Source organism: Phyllostomus discolor, chromosome 5 (assembly GCF_004126475.2).
Source record: "Phyllostomus discolor isolate MPI-MPIP mPhyDis1 chromosome 5, mPhyDis1.pri.v3, whole genome shotgun sequence".
Classification (NCBI taxonomy): Eukaryota; Metazoa; Chordata; class Mammalia; order Chiroptera; family Phyllostomidae; genus Phyllostomus; species Phyllostomus discolor.
In genome coordinates this window covers 46,161,527-46,179,883 of record NC_040907.2, presented here as the reverse complement: position 1 = coordinate 46,179,883, position 18,357 = coordinate 46,161,527, and the positions used below count along the sequence as shown (strand labels likewise).

At 34.9% G+C, this 18,357-nt stretch overlaps 1 protein-coding gene across 2 annotated transcripts in view; it reads left to right on the top strand.

Annotated features, from left to right (window-relative positions):
• LOC114496960 (integrin subunit beta 3 binding protein) overlaps nucleotides 1–17,245 on the top strand; it is a 57,667-nt gene extending 40,422 nt beyond the window's left edge. For both annotated transcript variants that reach the window (XM_036026219.1, XM_036026218.1), the window contains 5 exons: nucleotides 4,781–4,859; nucleotides 5,268–5,361; nucleotides 5,797–5,856; nucleotides 11,828–11,878; nucleotides 16,906–17,245. In XM_036026219.1, coding sequence (XP_035882112.1) covers nucleotides 4,781–4,859; nucleotides 5,268–5,361; nucleotides 5,797–5,856; nucleotides 11,828–11,877 — 283 coding nt within the window. In that variant the 3' untranslated portion in view covers nucleotide 11,878; nucleotides 16,906–17,245. The remainder of the gene's footprint in view (nucleotides 1–4,780; nucleotides 4,860–5,267; nucleotides 5,362–5,796; nucleotides 5,857–11,827; nucleotides 11,879–16,905) is intronic.
• Nucleotides 17,246–18,357: the final 1,112 nt, after the last annotated feature.

Sequence of the window (18,357 nt, the reverse complement as noted above, 5' to 3'; positions counted from 1 at the left end):
GTAGTACATATAAATATTGAATCATTATGTTATATATCTGGAATTAATATAATGTTCCAGGTGTATATTCAGTGTACAATATTTGATATGTCAATTATACCTCAATTGAAAGGACAATATTAAAAAAATAATAGTTGAACCCTACTTCACACCTTATATAGATATTATCCTGTCATAAAAAGGAATGAAGTTCTGACATGTACTACAACATGAACCTTGAAAACATATGGTAAGTGAAATAAGCCAGACACCAGAGGATAAATATTATACAATTCCAATTACATGCAATATCTAGAACAGACAAATTCAAAGAGACAGAAAGTAGATTAGAGATTACCAAGGGCTGAGAGTTATTGCTTCATGAAACAGAGTTTCTATTTGTGGTAACAGAAGTTTTGGAAATAGTGATGATAGTTGCATATCGTGTGTAAATAATACCATGAAACTCTGCATTTTAAAATGATTAAAAAGACAAATTATATATATAGTTTGCCACAAAAAGAAAAACTTTCTTATTAAAAATAAAAGAACACCTGGCTGGTGTAGCTCAGTGGATTGAGCTAAGGCTGCAAACCAAAGCATCACAGGTTCGATTCCCAGTCAGGGCACATGCCTGGGTTGCAGGCCACGGCCCCCAGCAACTGCACATTGACGTTTCTCTCTTTCTCCCTCCCCTCTCTAAAAATAAATAAATAAAATCTTAGTAAATAAATAAATAAAAGAACAGCTAAAGAAAACCTCCCCGAGAAAGCTTTTGAGAATATAATGGAATAAATAGACCTAAACACAGAAAAAGAATTTTTGACAAGGGGTGTCAAATTTTTTATACTGTCCAGTTACTTTTAATTTAACCAGTCTTAGGAGAAAATGTTTTTAATTAACTTATATGATTAGCTGATATGCATAAGAATCACCTGGAAATGCATTTTTCTAGGCCCCATCTAGAGATATTCTTCATCAATAGGTCTTGATTACAGCCTAGTACTTTGCATTTTTAACAGTCTCACCAAGGAATTCTGATCATAGTGGTAAATGACTTACACTTCAGGAAGTATTGTGTATGGTTACAAATATAGGTCAGAAAACCTGGGTTCAATCCTGACTGTGCCCTTTTTATGTAACCCTGAATAAGTAATTTCTTTGTGCTTCGGTTTTCATATTTGTAAAATAGAGATAATACTAGTTTTTTTTAAGATAAAATAAGATATAGCTTGTAAAGTAACAAGTATAGTGCCTTGAACTTAGAAATGAGTTCCAAAAAATAAGTTAGCAATATATTGTATTACAATCCCACTGTCATCATCCAAAATAATCAATTTAGATAAAGTTAGATAAATAAAGGTTCATTGACCTCTTTACCCTTTTCTGTAAAAAATACAATCTCTTACAGGTAGTGACTTTCAGCTAATTTTTTAGCAATGGAATTAATTAAGAGTGCATTTGTGGCCCTTGAGAATATAGTGTTAGTAGAATCATAAGGCAGAGATCTGAATAAAAGGGCTTAATTTCAGTACGGAGGAAGTGGAGGTTAGCTTAGACCATTATTTTGAGCAATGGTTTGTAGAAAAATAAAATATTTACTAAATTGAATAAAAGGGAAGCTAAGCAGCATCAGGGGCCCAGCAAATCATGTATTTATAATATTAACCATCAATACTGCTGTAAGCTTTCTATAGCATTCACAGCTTAGACCAGAGTGAAAAAACCAAACAGGTAGGAAATACAGGATTGCACATTGGAAAGATGTGTGTGGCAGGGGATTAAGGGGCTGAGATATTTAACTTTCTTGTCTTTTTCTTCAGTGTTCCCAGCTTTATTGAAATATAATAAACAAATAAAGTTGTATATATTTAAAACGTATGTTATTGAATATATGTGTACATTGTGAAATAATTACCACAATCAAGTTAATTAACATATTTACCACTCACATAGTTTCCTTTTTCTCTGGTGGTAAGAATGCATACGATCTACTCTCTTAGCAAACTTCAAGTATACGATAAAGTGTTTTTTAACTATAGCCACTATGTTGAACATCAGATCTCCAGGACTTATCTTACAATATAAATAAAGGCTTGTACTCTTTAACAGGCATCTCCTTGTATCTGCCACCCAACTTTCTCAATGATTTAATTGAATTGAACCATAAAGTCTATGATTGGAAGTGAAAGGAAAACTGAAAGATAAGCATATTGCACTTGGATCTAGGGATGGATGATCATTAGATAACGGTTTTTTATTATATTTACTCATTCATCAAATATTTGTTGAGTGCTTACCATACTGCGGACACCATGCTAGCTAACTTGAGTTATAACAGTAAGAAAGATTGGCACTGTCGTTGCCTTCATGGAACTTAAAATTTGGTGAGGAACACAGATGTCAAACAATTGGAAGTTACAGAAAACAAGAAATCAGGATCTTTAAAGGCCATCATGCTTTTAGAGGTTCCGTCTCCCCTCCCACTACATCCACAGTGCCTGCACAGTCAGTATGATAATCATCATGGGTCACCTGCCAGGGAATCCTGACGGCATCCCTGGGCTTCTTCCTTGGCTCCCCTCTTATGTATCTAGGGTGGCACAGAGGCAACTGAATTAGTGCTGGCTAACCACCTGCATCACGGTTTTGAATTAGAACCAACAATTCAGTGACAGTTTTTTGTTTGTTTGTTTTAATTCTCTACTCAGAATACATCTGAGGAACTTTATAGAGAAAAAGAAAATGATGTTAAATTGAAGTTAAGAATGGAAAATAATGGAAAGCAGTCAAGATAGGAAAAAACCCCAAACAGGAGCTGAATGATAGTTTTGAAAATTACATTACATATGACTTTCTTGAGACTGAATTACTGTGAAAGAAATGAAAAGCATAATAAATGGATACATCCCTCCCATGAATTTTACTTGTCTGAAGTATCTAATTTCAGTTGTTCTTCAGAGTAATAAGACTTTCTTTTTGAGGAAAATGAGAGAACTCTGAATTTCAGAGTGAGTGTTTTCTAAGCAAATTGGAAAATGCACCTAAAATCCAAAACTTTTAGCATGTGGCTTTCTCAAGAAAAAAGATACTCATACTTAACATATCATAAGTATGTGCCCTGAGATAAGGGAATCTGGCAAAAAAAAAAGTCAAATCTTAAACAACTTTTTTGTGTGCCAGACCAATGGGATTCTAGTTTCTTTGTAAAAGTATCTTAGAAAACTAACCCAGACACTTTTAAAATACTAGATGCTGGGTTTTTACTGACAGTGAAGGGTTTATGCAAGGAGGATCATGATTTCAGATTTCCTAAGTTATACTAGAGTGGCCTTTGGCCCTAGTGCAAAACTGGCAGCAGTCACTGGGTATCTGGATGCAGTGCTCTCCAGCATCTGCACAGTTCTCAAGGGCCATTGTAAGATGACAGGTTAGTCCAGCCAGAGGTAAATCTGTTTAAAAAAGGAGTAGTGTTCTATAAAACACGAATGGTACCCACTGATACTTTCACTCACCACTGAAAGAAGGAGCAACAATAACTGAAATTTTGTAACACGATAACCTTGAGAAATGTATTGTGTGGGCAGACATAAGAGATTGTTGGTTTTCAATATAAGTAAATTAGTAAAGGAAAGTAAGGATGATATTAAAGACCATGTGACATGGTCACCATGTCATTCCAGTCCTCCCAGGAAAAGGAATGTAGTAACAAGGTAATGGGCCTCTGGGCCTCTAGGATTCCTTCTCTAAAAAAAAATTATATTTGTTATTGTATTTTTCCCATTACCATTTAGCCCCCTTATACCTCATCCCACCCTCAATCACCACACTGTTGTCCATGTCCCTGAGTCCTGTTTCCTTTTTGCTCAATCCCTCCACCCCCTAATCTCCCCCGCTCCACTAGCTGTCATCTGTTCTCCATCTATGAGTCTGTCCCGATTTTCCTTGTTAGTTCAGTTTGTTCATTAGATTCCACATATGAGTGAAATCATATGGTATGTGTCTTTCTCTGACTGACTTATTTCACTTAGTATAACATTCTCCAAGTCCATCCATGCTGTTGCGAAGGGTAAAGTTTTCTTTCTTTTTATGACCAAGTAGTATTCCATTGTGTACATGTCCCATAGTTGTTTTATCCACTTATCTACTGATGGGCGCTTGGGCTGCTTCTATATCTTGGAGATTGTAAATAACGCTGCAGTGAACACAGACTATATCTTCTTTAGCGAAAGGTTTTTAAGCAGCCCTGTCTATTATTGTGCATCTAGGTTAACACACCTTTGAACTATCAGAAGTAATCCTGTTTTACAGACCTCTTGAAGAAATAGTCACACGAAAGGGAGCACATAATCTCATTAACTATCCTGTACTTTGCTTTCTGTCACCTTCGGGTAATCTTTTTTACATTCCCCCCTGAATTCCAAACATGTAAAAGAAATAGCAAAACGCATTTCCCAGGGCATTTGAGATCATGCTTCATCATGTTTCCCAACATGCCGGTTTGGCTCAAATAAAGTCAAAATTCTCTACAGGCTTGGACATTTCTTAGTTCTACAATCTGCTGCTGCTCAGTGGGAATGAGAAATAGCAAAACTCTAAAAAGACAGGATGGTTGATAACGTGTATTGTGTTTGTAAAGGAATAAAGGAGTGGAGGAGGAGGAGCATTTATATCTCTAACCACTTTGAAAAATGTAAAGAAAAGGAAAAGAAAATGTAAAATTCTATTAAAAGAAATAAAGTTCTGAAAATTGTATTAAAATGTTTGATCTTGCTAAATATTATTTTTTCTTTATTCGTAGATTAATGGTGTTGCTAGCTAAAGTTGAGAAATCAGCAGAAGAAATTGTGAAAATAATGCGAGGTTTAAGTAGTATACAGGTTTGCTTTTTTTTTTTGGCCTATTTTATATTTCTACTATCCCATTTGAAAAAGAATAGGAAAGAAGCCCCAGTTTGGAGAATCCAATTCAGTACTTTGCAGGGCATGTGTTTAATTTACTTTTCATGGGAATTTCTTTTTTTATATGGTCATTAATAAACCATAATATTTTAGTAATACCTGGCTTTTCACATTTAAAAGTTAATTTGTAGATTATGTTTAGTCTTTCTAATTAATAAATTGTTTTTTTATACAGGCATTTAAGTCTTGCACTAGTTGATGTACCAGGAAATGTTAAATTCCCTACCATGAAGTTTTAATTTTTCAGATTAAGGAAACAGTATTTTCACTAGATTTATCAGTAATATTTGAAGAGAATTTAACTAATTTAAAGTTACTTTCTTTTAGGCTTTGGAGGGCAATAGAAAGCTTGAAAATCTCATTGGTATCTCCTGTGGATCATGTTTCTTAAAAAGAGAAATGCAGAAAACAAAAGAACTGAGTAAGAAGACCTTACAAGTTTACAGTGGTGTCTGTCCATTCCCTGTTGGCAAAGTTAGATATGTATTTTAATATTTTCAGCTTTAGAGATAAGCCTGTTAATTCTTCCCAGATTTAAATTTGATAGACCTCTTTATATGCATCACTACTGGACACATGATAGAAAGAGTAGCAGCCACATATCGTTTACCAGGTCATTATTTCAGGGATTCCTCTTGAATGTAAAGGGGGAGAAGGTACCTTCAAAACTGCGGTTGGGCTTTTTTTTCTATAGTGCTCATTTCTTTAAGTAAGATATAATGTATTGCATTTTGTACTTGATATCTATACATACACATATATATTACCATGAATTATATTTTGATAGTTTCTTTCAAGACGAGAAATTGTTCACATTCCACGTGTTAACTCTTAACATGGGTTGTTTTTCTTCTAGTGACAAAAGTAACAAAACAAAAACTGTTTGAGAAGAAGAGCTCAGAACTTTCTAACAAAGGTAAAAAGTTGTTTTAACTTATTGTATGAAAAGATCCTTTCATCTCATTTTACGACTTGAAACCAATCATTATGGGTCTTTTTGTGTACTCTTAAAAGACCAGGAATCTCAACTGAAATTGCAGTTAGCAGAAGACCATATCTGATGAGCTCAACTTCCCTGATGACTAAACTTGTAAAATATGTTTTGAAATATAAGTTTCTGTTTAAGATTTCATTTTTGTAGTTTCATTAAAAGTTCCTTTTGAGATTTAGACAAATGGGGCAACAATCCATTAATAAATAGCAGCTTTTAATGGTAAATTGGAAAGAGACACACACAAAGTTACTTTGTAACCAATGCTTTGAAAACTTCAGTATCATTAATGATGTTAGATCTACTGTTAATTGTCATCCCACTGAGAGCATTTCACAGTGTGGGTAAGTAAATTAGCAGGATTTAAGTTCCCATAATACATGCATGTGAGTGCCATTTAGCAATCTCTACAGAGGTAGGCCTTGAATTGGGTAGCCATGGTTTAGTCTATCATTTTGTGTACCAATGACTACCATTTATTAGGGACCAATAATTACTATGATTATTACTAGAGTCAGCAGATCTTTACAGCAACTCTGTAAGAGAGTTGTTATTGTTGTTGCCATTATAGATAAGGAACAAGGACACAGAAAATGTTAAGTAAACTTGCCCAAAGATTCTGCTATTTTAGGGCCAGAGAAGGAATTCCAACTAAAGACCACTCTGACCTCAAAAAGTATGATCTTTTCATTATATCATGTTGCTTCTTCCTAAAGCAAATCAAATCACCCAGGCATCCCAGCTTTCAGATTCTGATGAGACATAACTGAAACTGGTTCAACCAATCTATCACAGTAGACTGTATTTAGGATCTTTAACAGCTGGCAGTGAATTTGCAGCGGAAAGTGCTGGGATTCCCTGCAGGTCAGCTCCAAAAGCCAACTAAGTCATGGCAGGCCAGCAGCTATGGGCCTTCTTTCCCAGAACTCACATGGGAAGGCAGCTGGGCAGGCTGCCTGAGCCATTCAGCAAAGCAGCCAACTTCCGTTGTGACCCCAAGAATTTAAGACGGCTTGAGAGTTCTTTCCTATGCTATATAACTTGATACATGGGTTACATTGGTTTCAATCTCTCCAAACATGACAAGTTTTAGAGGATGATAATGGGAAGTTGGAATGTTTATTATTTCCCAGTTGGAAATCTTGAGTCTATATATTCTATGCCAATTGTGTGGTTTTCTTTTAAATCCGTAATTCCCTAGAGCTAATTAGAATTAGGCTTTTCATAGTTAGCTTTTCCCAACAGTTTTGAGAAATGAGGTAGGTAAAATTGTAGAACAAGTTAGTGAATTGTTACTGCTAAAAATTAATGAGGAAAAATTTCCTAAAAGCATTGTTTCCTTCCCTAAACATTTATTAAAACATTAAAGTTATTTCCATGTGTTAAAACAGTTCTCATCTTTCAGTTATCCAGTATATACTGATTCTTTGTGTGTTTATGCATAATCAGCCTTAAATCTATTTTCTAATATTTTAGGCATTAAAACTGACTTGCCCATTACCAGGTTTCCTTAAGGACTAAGTATTTCTTCATGCTAAAGAGGATTGTATCACTAAATCATGTTTTCAAATTCCTAATAAGCATTGATTATTTGTTGTGGTTTAAATGAAAACTGAGTTAATACATAATAATATATGTTATATATCAATATATATTATATGTCCTACAATATATATAACATCTTCTATTTCTGTTTCTTGGCAAAAGCTACATTATCTTTTTATATTTCTTGAGGTATTCAAACCTTCATTAGCTTTTTAACTATCTTGAAGTATAGATTGAAAAATATAGACCTGAAGAATAGATTGAAGCTTATTTTATTTATAATTTGAGTTTCAGCTATATATTTTTACTGGGTGTTCTTCCCTCTTTCTCTGGTCTCTAATATTATATGTAATTTTCTTTATTTTGGTGGCATTTTAATTTTGTTTCACTTTTCAGTCAGAGACGATGAACACCAGCACATGCACATATTTATGTAAATTTTTGCTAAGTTAGTAACTTTTGTCCCCTCCTAACCATACATTCATTTTAAGAGGACTTTGTTAGTTTTTCTCAACATCTCAAACTAGTTTGCTTTATATGTTTCTTATTTGGGGATCTGGCCTTTTTATAGGAATTTCTACTTTACTCTTTTCTTTTAGTATGCTAGTACCCAGAGCTCTCTAAATGTAAAAGTGTCCTGGGAATCTTCTTAATACTAGAAATTATATAGGTAGGAATTATGTGATATAAAATTATATAATATGTATTATATTTCTTTTATTAGGTAATTATAAAATGAAAATAAATAATTTGCTTCACCATCAAAGAATGTCCAAGTAGACAATACCAGGCGAATTCCAACACTTATGCTATAGCTGCCCCTTCAAATTGGTCCCTTGGCTGTATATTGTTTGAAGTTTCAGTGCTGGCTTGTTTAGCATCATTTGCAGTCTTTAATACTGTCAGAGGAGTGTACTTATAAAAATAACACTGTAGAGGTTTAAATAAAAAGACATCTGACACACATTCTTAAGGCTTTATATAACTTATTCAAACAAAATTTAAAAGGTACCCCAAGATTTTTATAGTTTTCAGAAGAACTGGACCTTGCAAATTAAGGAATGCCTTGATAGAGTGTACAAATAAAAGAGGATATCCTCTGCTAACTACACATTTCTTAAACAAAGGAAGGTTTGTTTCTTTTCTAAGTTACTTAGGAAGTAAGCCTAACTTTACTTTCCTTAATAATATTGGCTTTATGACTATTAGCAAAATAATGAAATGAAAGGTTCTTTTTGTTATATTTGAATGTGAATTTTCATAATTATTTTTAATTTGTTATGCTGAACACTTAAAACATATGACCATTCAATGGGTTGATAGAAATGGAATGTCACATTATCATCACATGGTAAGGCATGAAATTTATTTACTTTATATAATCAACCTCAGCTTAAAACAACTTGATACAAATATTCCTAAGTCAATAGGTTGCATTATGTAGTGCTTAGTATTTTCTTTTTTTCTGGAGATATTAGAAAATGCCACCATTGTCTGACTGTGACTAGTACTTCCAGTAAACAAAATATTTTTGAAAAGAATGTAAGCAAATTATAGAGCAGTTGCCAAGATATGAAATCTAGACACTTAGCTTCAGTCCAAAACATATTTTATCATTTTTGAGAACAATTGTGTAGGTTGTAGTATGCATATTTTAAATGAAATGTTAACCATCTGAACTTTACATTGTTCAAAAAAGTTGATTGTTTTAGCTCTTTATAATTCAACATATTTCAGAATTTCTGTGTCTGGCCTTAAAAAGGAAAGCACAGACTATAATGTTTCTATTTTCTTCAGCTAACTTACTCTCTTCTTACATTGCAAAATTCATCTTGGTTACAGGATTTTAAAGTTTTCAAATTTTTGGACCCCAGAACAAATGTTAAACTCCTCCTGTTCTGAGACGATGAAATAGTTTGATGCTGCCTTTTCATTCTAACCACCCACTGAAGTATTTTTCAACTTAAAAATATGTTGTTCTTTCCCCCACTCAGTCTTGAAAAAGTATTCATCAGATCAGCTAAATAATTTTACTGCTGGAAGACTACTACCCTGTTAGTTTTTTCTGTTGTATGTTAACATTAAACCATATCTTTTTTCAAACAAATACTTCAGTTTTAAAAGCACTGAGGCTTGAAGTTTAAACCTTAAGAGTTTTAGGTAAAACAACAAAAATTCCCCTATGCTCTAACATTTCTAAGTTTCTCTAAAGATAAAAAAAAATGGAGATAACAGTTTTGGTCACACAGATACGCAGTAATGTACAATTGTAGCCCTCTGCTCCTTACAAAGGTTCAGCTGTCGTGTATGCTGAACCAGGTCATACCTTTCTGCTCAGTAACATTAATGTTCTTTTACATCATCCATCACTGTTTGGGGGATACATTTTGACTGCTTACTTGAGATTTTTCTGGGACTTAAAAAAAACAAACTGCTTTACTTCTTTTCAAAGCCTTTTAAGGAATATTTTTCATTATTAAAATTTTTTTATACTTTACCAGAAATGCGGCAATTTTTATCTTTTAAGTGATCAGTAGAAAAATTTAAACCACACACTTGAACTCATTTAATAGCAATTATGTGTTTAAAAGGTATAAATAACTTGCTATCAGACATTACAAATATCCAGGTGCTCTGTATGTGCTGATGACAACAAAATTGAAACGAAAGACTGTAATAATTCTGACTGGTTTTCTCTGCAGAAGATATTGATTATTTGTGTGTGGTGAGAGATTTGGAAAATTCAATTAAAGGAGTTGTGCAAAGGTTTCATAAATTTTCTTTCTACAGCGTGTACACAGACATTGTTGCGTATTAAATCAATGCAGCACTTCACAATATATTTTCTTTGAAACATAAAAATAAATAACATTTAAACAGTTCTGCTTACTACAGAAACAAATTTTATTTTCTGTGAAGCATTTAGTCATGTGCTATCACTGACTCATACACATTTGCCAGCTGTAACAAATTTTATAGACATTTTCTCCAGAGACATATCTCACATACTATGAATTTTTAAATGAGCAAATGGTGAAGAAGGGATGTCAGCAATATAAAAATTGATCAGCTAAAAGATAAAAGCATAAGTAAAGAGATTTGTATGGTAGTCTTAATAGGTTTTATTAAATAAAAATACTATAAAAAGACAGTAATGAACAGACTGAAGACTAACTGTTCTTGAGGTGGAGAAAAATTATCCTGGCACATTTAGTAGAAATTGGTTTTCTGTCACCTTACAGGTGAACTTTTTCTTTTTCATTTTAACTCTTAGAATAGTCAGAAAAGCTCCTCAAAAATGAATTAGTTAAATTCTCTAAGTGGTTTATATATTTTAAACACATACACATAATAATAAAATAAATATTTATAGTGTTATATAGCTAATTATATACTTTAAAGCAGGACTTGTGTAATAAGTAAATGTTAGGTGATTTTTCCTTTAGCTCAGACCTCACATAGAGGAAAGTAGTCATTGTCATTCGTACTGTTCACAGCATATGCTAGACTCCCTCTCTTTTGGGACTCCAGGCCTCTCTGCTGCTTCCCTCTCTACAGGGATTGCTTTCCTCTCTGTCTGGTGGCCTTCTGTCTCATCCTTTAAGGTCAGTCTCAGCTCTTCCGTCCTCTGTGAAACTCTCCCCAGCTCGCCTTGGTGAAGCTAAATTGCTTCATCTTCTAGGCTTCTACATTGGCCTGAATGTTTATAAACGTATCATGTTGTAGTGTTGTGTACTGTGATTGTCTGGGTGCAAGGTACTTTCTGGGCTCCTCCTTGGCAGACAAAAGTTCTGTCTCTACATCTCTATATTGTAGCCCCGGAGCGTAGTCCAGAACCCAGATAGAAGGTCCACAATCCATAGTCAGTGAATGAAGAAAAACAAATGACTGCTATAAGAATTTTTAAAGGAATTACCTAAATATCTTCAAATACTTAGAAATTGCTATCTCCTTACATGACTCATTCACTTAATATTTATTGACTACCTGCTAATGAGCCAGGCCACTGTCCTAGCATTGGGATACACTAGTGAAGGGACACACTCCTGCCCACACTCTAGCACAAAGGACAAGAAATTATAATAAACCCCTGCACTTACGTTATAATAAGCTTCCTGGCAGTTTTCATTCTAAATTTATAAATGTACATTCTGGCACAGAATCAGGCAAATCAGTAGTCTGTTGAAATAAGAATTTATAGCTTCAAAGCTGCTATTTATACTATAAAATAAAACTGTATGTTTGGGTTCTTTATTTTAATTTCATTTTGATTCAGCATTTATCCTGTGACATGTACTGTGACAATTTATGTTGAACTGTTTCCTAAAATATTCTTTTTTCTTTCACATAGAGTTACATCATCTTGACAGCTATGAATTCCTTAAAGCCATTTTAAATTGAGGTACTGTCTCACCTTTCTAATTAAGTATAGTCTTAAGTTTCACTGCTTTGTTCTGGTGGAAACATTTTATTTACATTATCAAATTCGGTGGTGTCTGTCTACAGAGAAAACAGTGCACTTTGAAGCATTAGTCGAAATTATACTTAACCCGTTCTTACAAACAATAGGAGGGCAGCCTGATAAGGCCGTGCGAGTGAGAGGCTGGGTAGGAAAGGACATTGTTGGTCTGATAGGCCAGCTTTGAAAATCAGAGTGGGCATGTGTATGAGTGTAAGGAGGACCCTTAATTAAGCACCTTTAGAATAAACAGCTTAGTAGATACTGACAAGTGGGTTATAGTTTCTATAGGGCACATCTGACTAAACAGGATACAACAAGACTATGAATTTACAAATGTGCTAAGTTGATTAAATAATTACATATTAACTAGTTGTACCTTCTCTTCAAAACAGTTCCTGTGGATTCAGCAAGACAAGTAAAATATATATTTATAAATAGCTTATTATAATAGCTACCTAGGAGCAGTGTGATTCATGATGTGATATTAGTATTTACAATACCTGTAATTGAAGGTTCACATTAAGAATTAGCATTATCCCATTCTTAGTGGCATTAGTATTAATTTTCCTAGAGGCCAACCAGATATTGCCTGCTATCTGTTAGAAATAATGTAAAATGAAAGAAGTCTATTCTATCCTGAAAATAAATTTCTTTGGAAATGGTATCTCAAGTGATTAATATCAGCTTCATAACAAACTAGATTTGCAAAGCATCTTATATAGAAAATTATGTCACTTTCATTCTTTAGAATGTTCATTCTGTTATACACAACAAATAATAGCTTATAATAATAGCTAACATTTATTGAGCACTTTCAGTACGCCTGGCACTTCATACATATCCCAGTTAACCTTCACAACTACTCATGTGAAGTAGATAATAGTTACTGTCTTCATAGGTAAGGAAATGGAAAAACAAAGAGGTTGAGTACCTTGTTCCAGAATCACCTAGGAGACAGCCAGGACAGTAACCTGAGTAGCTGGTGCCAGGCTGTACTTGTGCCCACGATACAGCAGTAATATGTGAATGTCAGGTTTTACTGCTGGTCAGATGTTTTAGATCCTATTAAGTAGTAAGGATATAATATGTATATACATGCATACACATATTCATTATAGGATTAAATGTTTTATAAAATTTCTGATCTGTGAAACTCCAACAGGGTACTTCCAAAAAATTTGGAAGAATTAAGGTTGACCTACCAGTCAATTTCCCTTTTAGTGGGAAGCAACAGAGAGAACTATCAGTGAAATGAAACTTGACTTACCTTTGAGGTAGTTCCCTGGGTGCTTTTGACAGTGCTTTCTTCTCACTTTGGGTACTTTCTTCATGATCTCCTCCATTCCCTTGACTTTAGTTACCTTAATGTATATTATTTCCAAATCTATTTGTGATCCTCCTCCTGATGTAAACCCACATCTCAGCCACTATATATTGTCCCCAAGTATGCTGATCCATCATCCTCCCTCAGCTGTTCTTTATTCCCCCTTTCTAGGGTTTACATTCATCTCATGTTAAAGCTCAAAGCTTCAAAATTCTTGTCTTTTTAAATCCTCGCATCCAAATTCCTGCCATGTCATATCACTTCCAAAAATGTTTACTTCTCTTTCCATGCCCACTGCACTAGTCTATTTCTTCATTACCTCTCACCCAGATTACCCTCATCCCCGCTGCACCCTGCCTCTCTGCCCTTTGGTCCCTTTCCTCTACAGCCTGACCTGCTGCTGGACAAATTATGCTTTAGAAGGCACCACTCCACCATATTCATAGAAAAACCCAAATTTATACTAACATGCAGAACTCCCCCTGATCTGACCACAATTTGCCTTTGCAGGTTGTCCAGTTTGTGCCTCAGTCATTCCAGATTACTTGCCATTCTCCAGACAAATTCCTCAGAAAGTGCATTTCTCATTTCTTTACTATTGTTCTTGTCCCCTCTTCTTGACACACTGTTCACCCCAGCATTGTTGAAATTTTGCCCATCATTCAAAACCTGCTTATAGTTCCCCTTACATTGCAAAGCTTCCTCAGATTCCTCTCTCCCCCTCCCCTCATTGCTCTCTTGTGCATTTTGGCATAGCTGCCCAACTGGCATGACTACGGGAAGGTATTAAACTCCCTGATTTTGTCCTGGGAACCTCTCTGTTATTGTGCTGATACTACAGTAGCCAACTTCTCTGTCCGCACATCAGCTCCTGCCTTCCGTCAGGGGAACCACCTTATACAAATTTACTCCCAGAGTCTTTAGAAAGTGAAACTTCTATAAAGTATTATAATAAGACAGATTGTCAGTAAAGGAGCGAGCAACCCATAATCCACAGACCGTACCAAGACCAGCAAAAGGGTGTGGGGGAAAAAGGCATGATTTTGGTTAATGTTAATGAGATATTGTAGGAGAGAGTGGGGTGCTTTTTATCTAGAAATGATGTGGATAAATCACTCAGTTAGCAGAAGTATAAACACAGCACTGCACAATGCCAACCTTTTGAAACCTAGTAATCAAGCTAAGGACACAAGATTTATATTATATCCATGAAATAATAATATAAGGCAAGCTATGATAGTGATACAAGTACGGACCCTGCTTTTGAGGGTTTGGGGCAACAAAATTCAAAAAAGGATTGAGTCCAAAGAGGATCAAAATATCCACTTGATTATTGGGGGAACTGATAACCTCCAGTCTGGCAGGCTCTCTGGTAGAAGCTTGGGGTCACCATTGTGGGATGTGCCTGAAGTGGTATGTGGGAGCTCCACTCTCCCACACTGAATCTGAGCCTTGAACCCTGTGTGCTCTCCTGAAGCTGAGGAGAAAGCTGTATCTTTGAAATAAACCCCATGTCCATGCACATCTCTGACAGTTAGACCACACACCTGCCTTACATGTTCTGTGGCAGATGAAGATAGGATGGACCGGTCTCCTTACAACCCGAAATTAGGAAGCACAAAGGCCCGTTGGACATGAGAGCAGACAGTGAAAGGGAAACTGCACAGTGGGGAAGATGGTTACATAAGAGTAGTGACCTGTCGTGTTAGTGGTAAAGTGTGGACCAGTATTCTGGTCTTTAACCAGTCAAATGCGTCGTTCTTCCCTGGGGTGTAGAGAGCAAGAATTAACAGAAGTTCCCTCCTCTGCAGACTGAGAAGTGTAAACATCCGTCTCTCAGTACCAAATGAAGAATATAGGAATACACAACAGACATAGATCACCTCAGGATGTGGTGATTAGGTCGCTATTTAAGGGTTCATAATTTTAAAATCAGTTCTAGTTATTCCACTAGATTGTCTGACAGAGAGCCATCCAGACTCGTAATGGAAACTGCCCTTTACCAGGAATTTGGAATTTGAAAAGTGCGTAATTTTAATGGGCTGTGTAAACATACTAAGCAGAGAAAAAGGTGAACAGAAAAGCAAAATGATTAATCGGTGGGCTCCAGCCACCATTGACAGTTGCGATCACCAGGCTCCTGAGGTCACACTTCATCCATTAGGCAGAAGTGGGCCAGTGAAAATTATTAGGGAAGGAGCAATCCAAAATATGTTTTAAAAACAACTGTATGAACAATAAGTCCTAATAAAATACTGCTCATAAACTGTATCACTGTATCTAAATTGCTTTTCATGACCTGGTTGGTGTAGCTCAGTGGATTGAGCATTGGTCTGCAAACCAAGAGGGTTCCAGTTCAGATCCCTATCAGGACACATGACTGGGTTGTGGGCCAGGTGCCCAGTTGGGGTGTTTAGGAGGCAACCCATGTCCATGTTTCTCTTTCTTTCTCCCTCCCTTCTCTCTAAAAATAAATTTAAAAATTTTTTTAATTTAAAAAATAATTGCTTTTAATTTGTGTAAAAATAGTATGGCAGCAAGAGAAAACATACTGCTACTCCCTATCACGACCTCACATTGATTAGAGTATTTATTTTTGCTGGATCCTGAATTTGGCCTCACAGTCTTTTCCACCACAATTCTCCTACATGATGTTTCAGTTGATGAAACATCTTTACAGGGCCTGACATTGTAATAGAGAACAGGGTTTGGGTTAAATGTCCAGCACTATCACTTAGCTTTGTGGCCTTAAACAAGACACTCGGTTCTTTTAAACCTTAATTACAAAACGGGACTGATAACATTACTTATGAGATTGTACAAAATAATCAGTGCTCCCCCATAGTAACTATTTAATAAATCAGCCTTCTTTTCCTCTGTAGTATTATCATTAGTTCTGATAACTGTGTTTCAACAATGTATAAGGATATTAAGTGAACAGTAGAACTGCTTAAGACCAGACTTGAAGAAGAGTTGGCAAAAGTTGATTGTCTAATTGGCATCCTATCTTATTGTAGGACAAGAATATATGTAGACTCAAAAACAGCAACTTCTTCATAGCTGCTGATACAATCAAGGAAGGAGTATTTCAGGAGTGAACAGTCCACATGCCCTAAGGGAACATATGCCATCAGTTGCCAATGGCTGTCTTTAAAATCTTCCTTTCACACAAGGTTCCTAAGGTCAAATAGACAAGAACTTCTGCCACCACTAGGAGGCCCCAGAGGGACACACTCTGAGTGGGAATGTCAGTAAACACTGTCTTTCTTGAGGGGGTGGGGGCAGCTGTTGGAAGGAACACCTGCTGAAAGGCCCTTAAGTCTTATAGACAAAAGGCATGTAGATTTTGCTGTTTTGGGTAGGTCATATTGAAGTTTTAGAACACTCAGAAATATGTCAAAATCCACATTCAAACAAAATAAAGAGTGCTGGTCAGAGTAGTCATATTAAGGATTGTTTGCGAAGGTAAATCTTGCTTAGGAGACTAAAAGAAGCAATTGAGAGATCACTATTTCCTAAACTAGGTATGAAATTACATGGTAAATAGGTGTTTAAACCATTTCTTACATCATGTATGACATGCATATTAATTTGGAAACTAATTCTTAATAATTTAATAACATTCACCTTTTATATCTTATAGGCATTCAGAAGAAATGAACTCACTATGAACACCAACTTCTGCATCTGCCTGATCATATTTAAAGGAACAGAAGAAATGTTTGTAATTAATCTGCCCAGTAAATACCAGATCATAGCACTAGGCAGGTGCATGTCTAGATAAAATTTCTTGCAGCTAATTTAAACTTTCTACACACACCAGTAGATAATCTCAATGTAAATAATACATTTCTTCTTGACCCTTTAATGAGTAAGCTAACATGTAGACAAGGATTTTGCCTTATATTCTTTATCATGTATGTATACTTCTGTATATTTTTAGCATTTATGAATTAGATTTAATAAAGCATTTATGAAAATGACACCTTTGGTAAAGCTATATATTTTAAAACTCATTAAATCTAATAGTGAGTGGTATTAGGGACCAGTTTTTCCATTTAAAGCCCCAGATGTGTATTAGTAAGATTCTTTTTAAAACCTTAAAAATTTATCTAGAAGTTTATTGCGTAGGTTCTATCTCAGGGATGACTTTTTATTATACTGTAGTTATTTCTATTGTAGAGAATAAATATTTTCAAAGTTTTAAAATTCTTACACCTTTTATAAAATATCAGAATGCATTTTGAATAGACATTTAAATATGAAGTTGTTTTTAAACTGAACTACACAGACTCCTAAATTTAAAGAAGAGAATTTCCTTACAGGGTAGTATAAGAGCCCCTCCAAATTATTCTGAAGCATTAATTTAGACTTCCGTTTCTGTGTGGCGGTGTTTTGCATCACTGTGTTTGTGCTGCCACTGAGGAAAGGGGGAGAGGGAACCAGAGAGTGTGCTACAACTCAGTAACACGGTTGTTCTCTGGGGGCTAAATGTCACTCCTCGGTACTTGCCCTAAGTCTTCACAAAATTTGTGTAAGATATTACCATGTCATTTAATTCAGTGTCATAAGAATAAAAATACCATTTGAAAATCTGAAACAAAATCGAACAAATTAAGATTGAAAATAAGGATTTCCATTTAGAGAAATTTAAGATTCACCCTTTAAAATGAAAATGAGTTTTTAAAAAACTATTAATTTAAATGACATAGATACTAAACAATAGCCCAATTAACTATTAAACCTAATTGCCTTCTCTTATTATTTTATTGGTACTATTTAAACATGATTTTTGAGATAATGTGTCTGCTGAATATTCAGAACACTTTGTGATACAGCCTTTATGATAAGATATTACCTAAAGTATACCAAAAAGGGTAATTCTTTGTGTTCTAGCATTGAAAATCTTAGAATGTAAGCCAAGACATATAGATAGATACCTACATTAATAAGGAAATAAAGGGTTAAGAAGTAGATTGGTTTCATATGTAATCCAAGTTATGTAGGTATGTGCTTAATGCTATTAAATCAGTTACTGTATATTTGACCTCTTGATATCCTAAGCTTTTGCCTTTTAGAACAGCTGGGTCTGCTA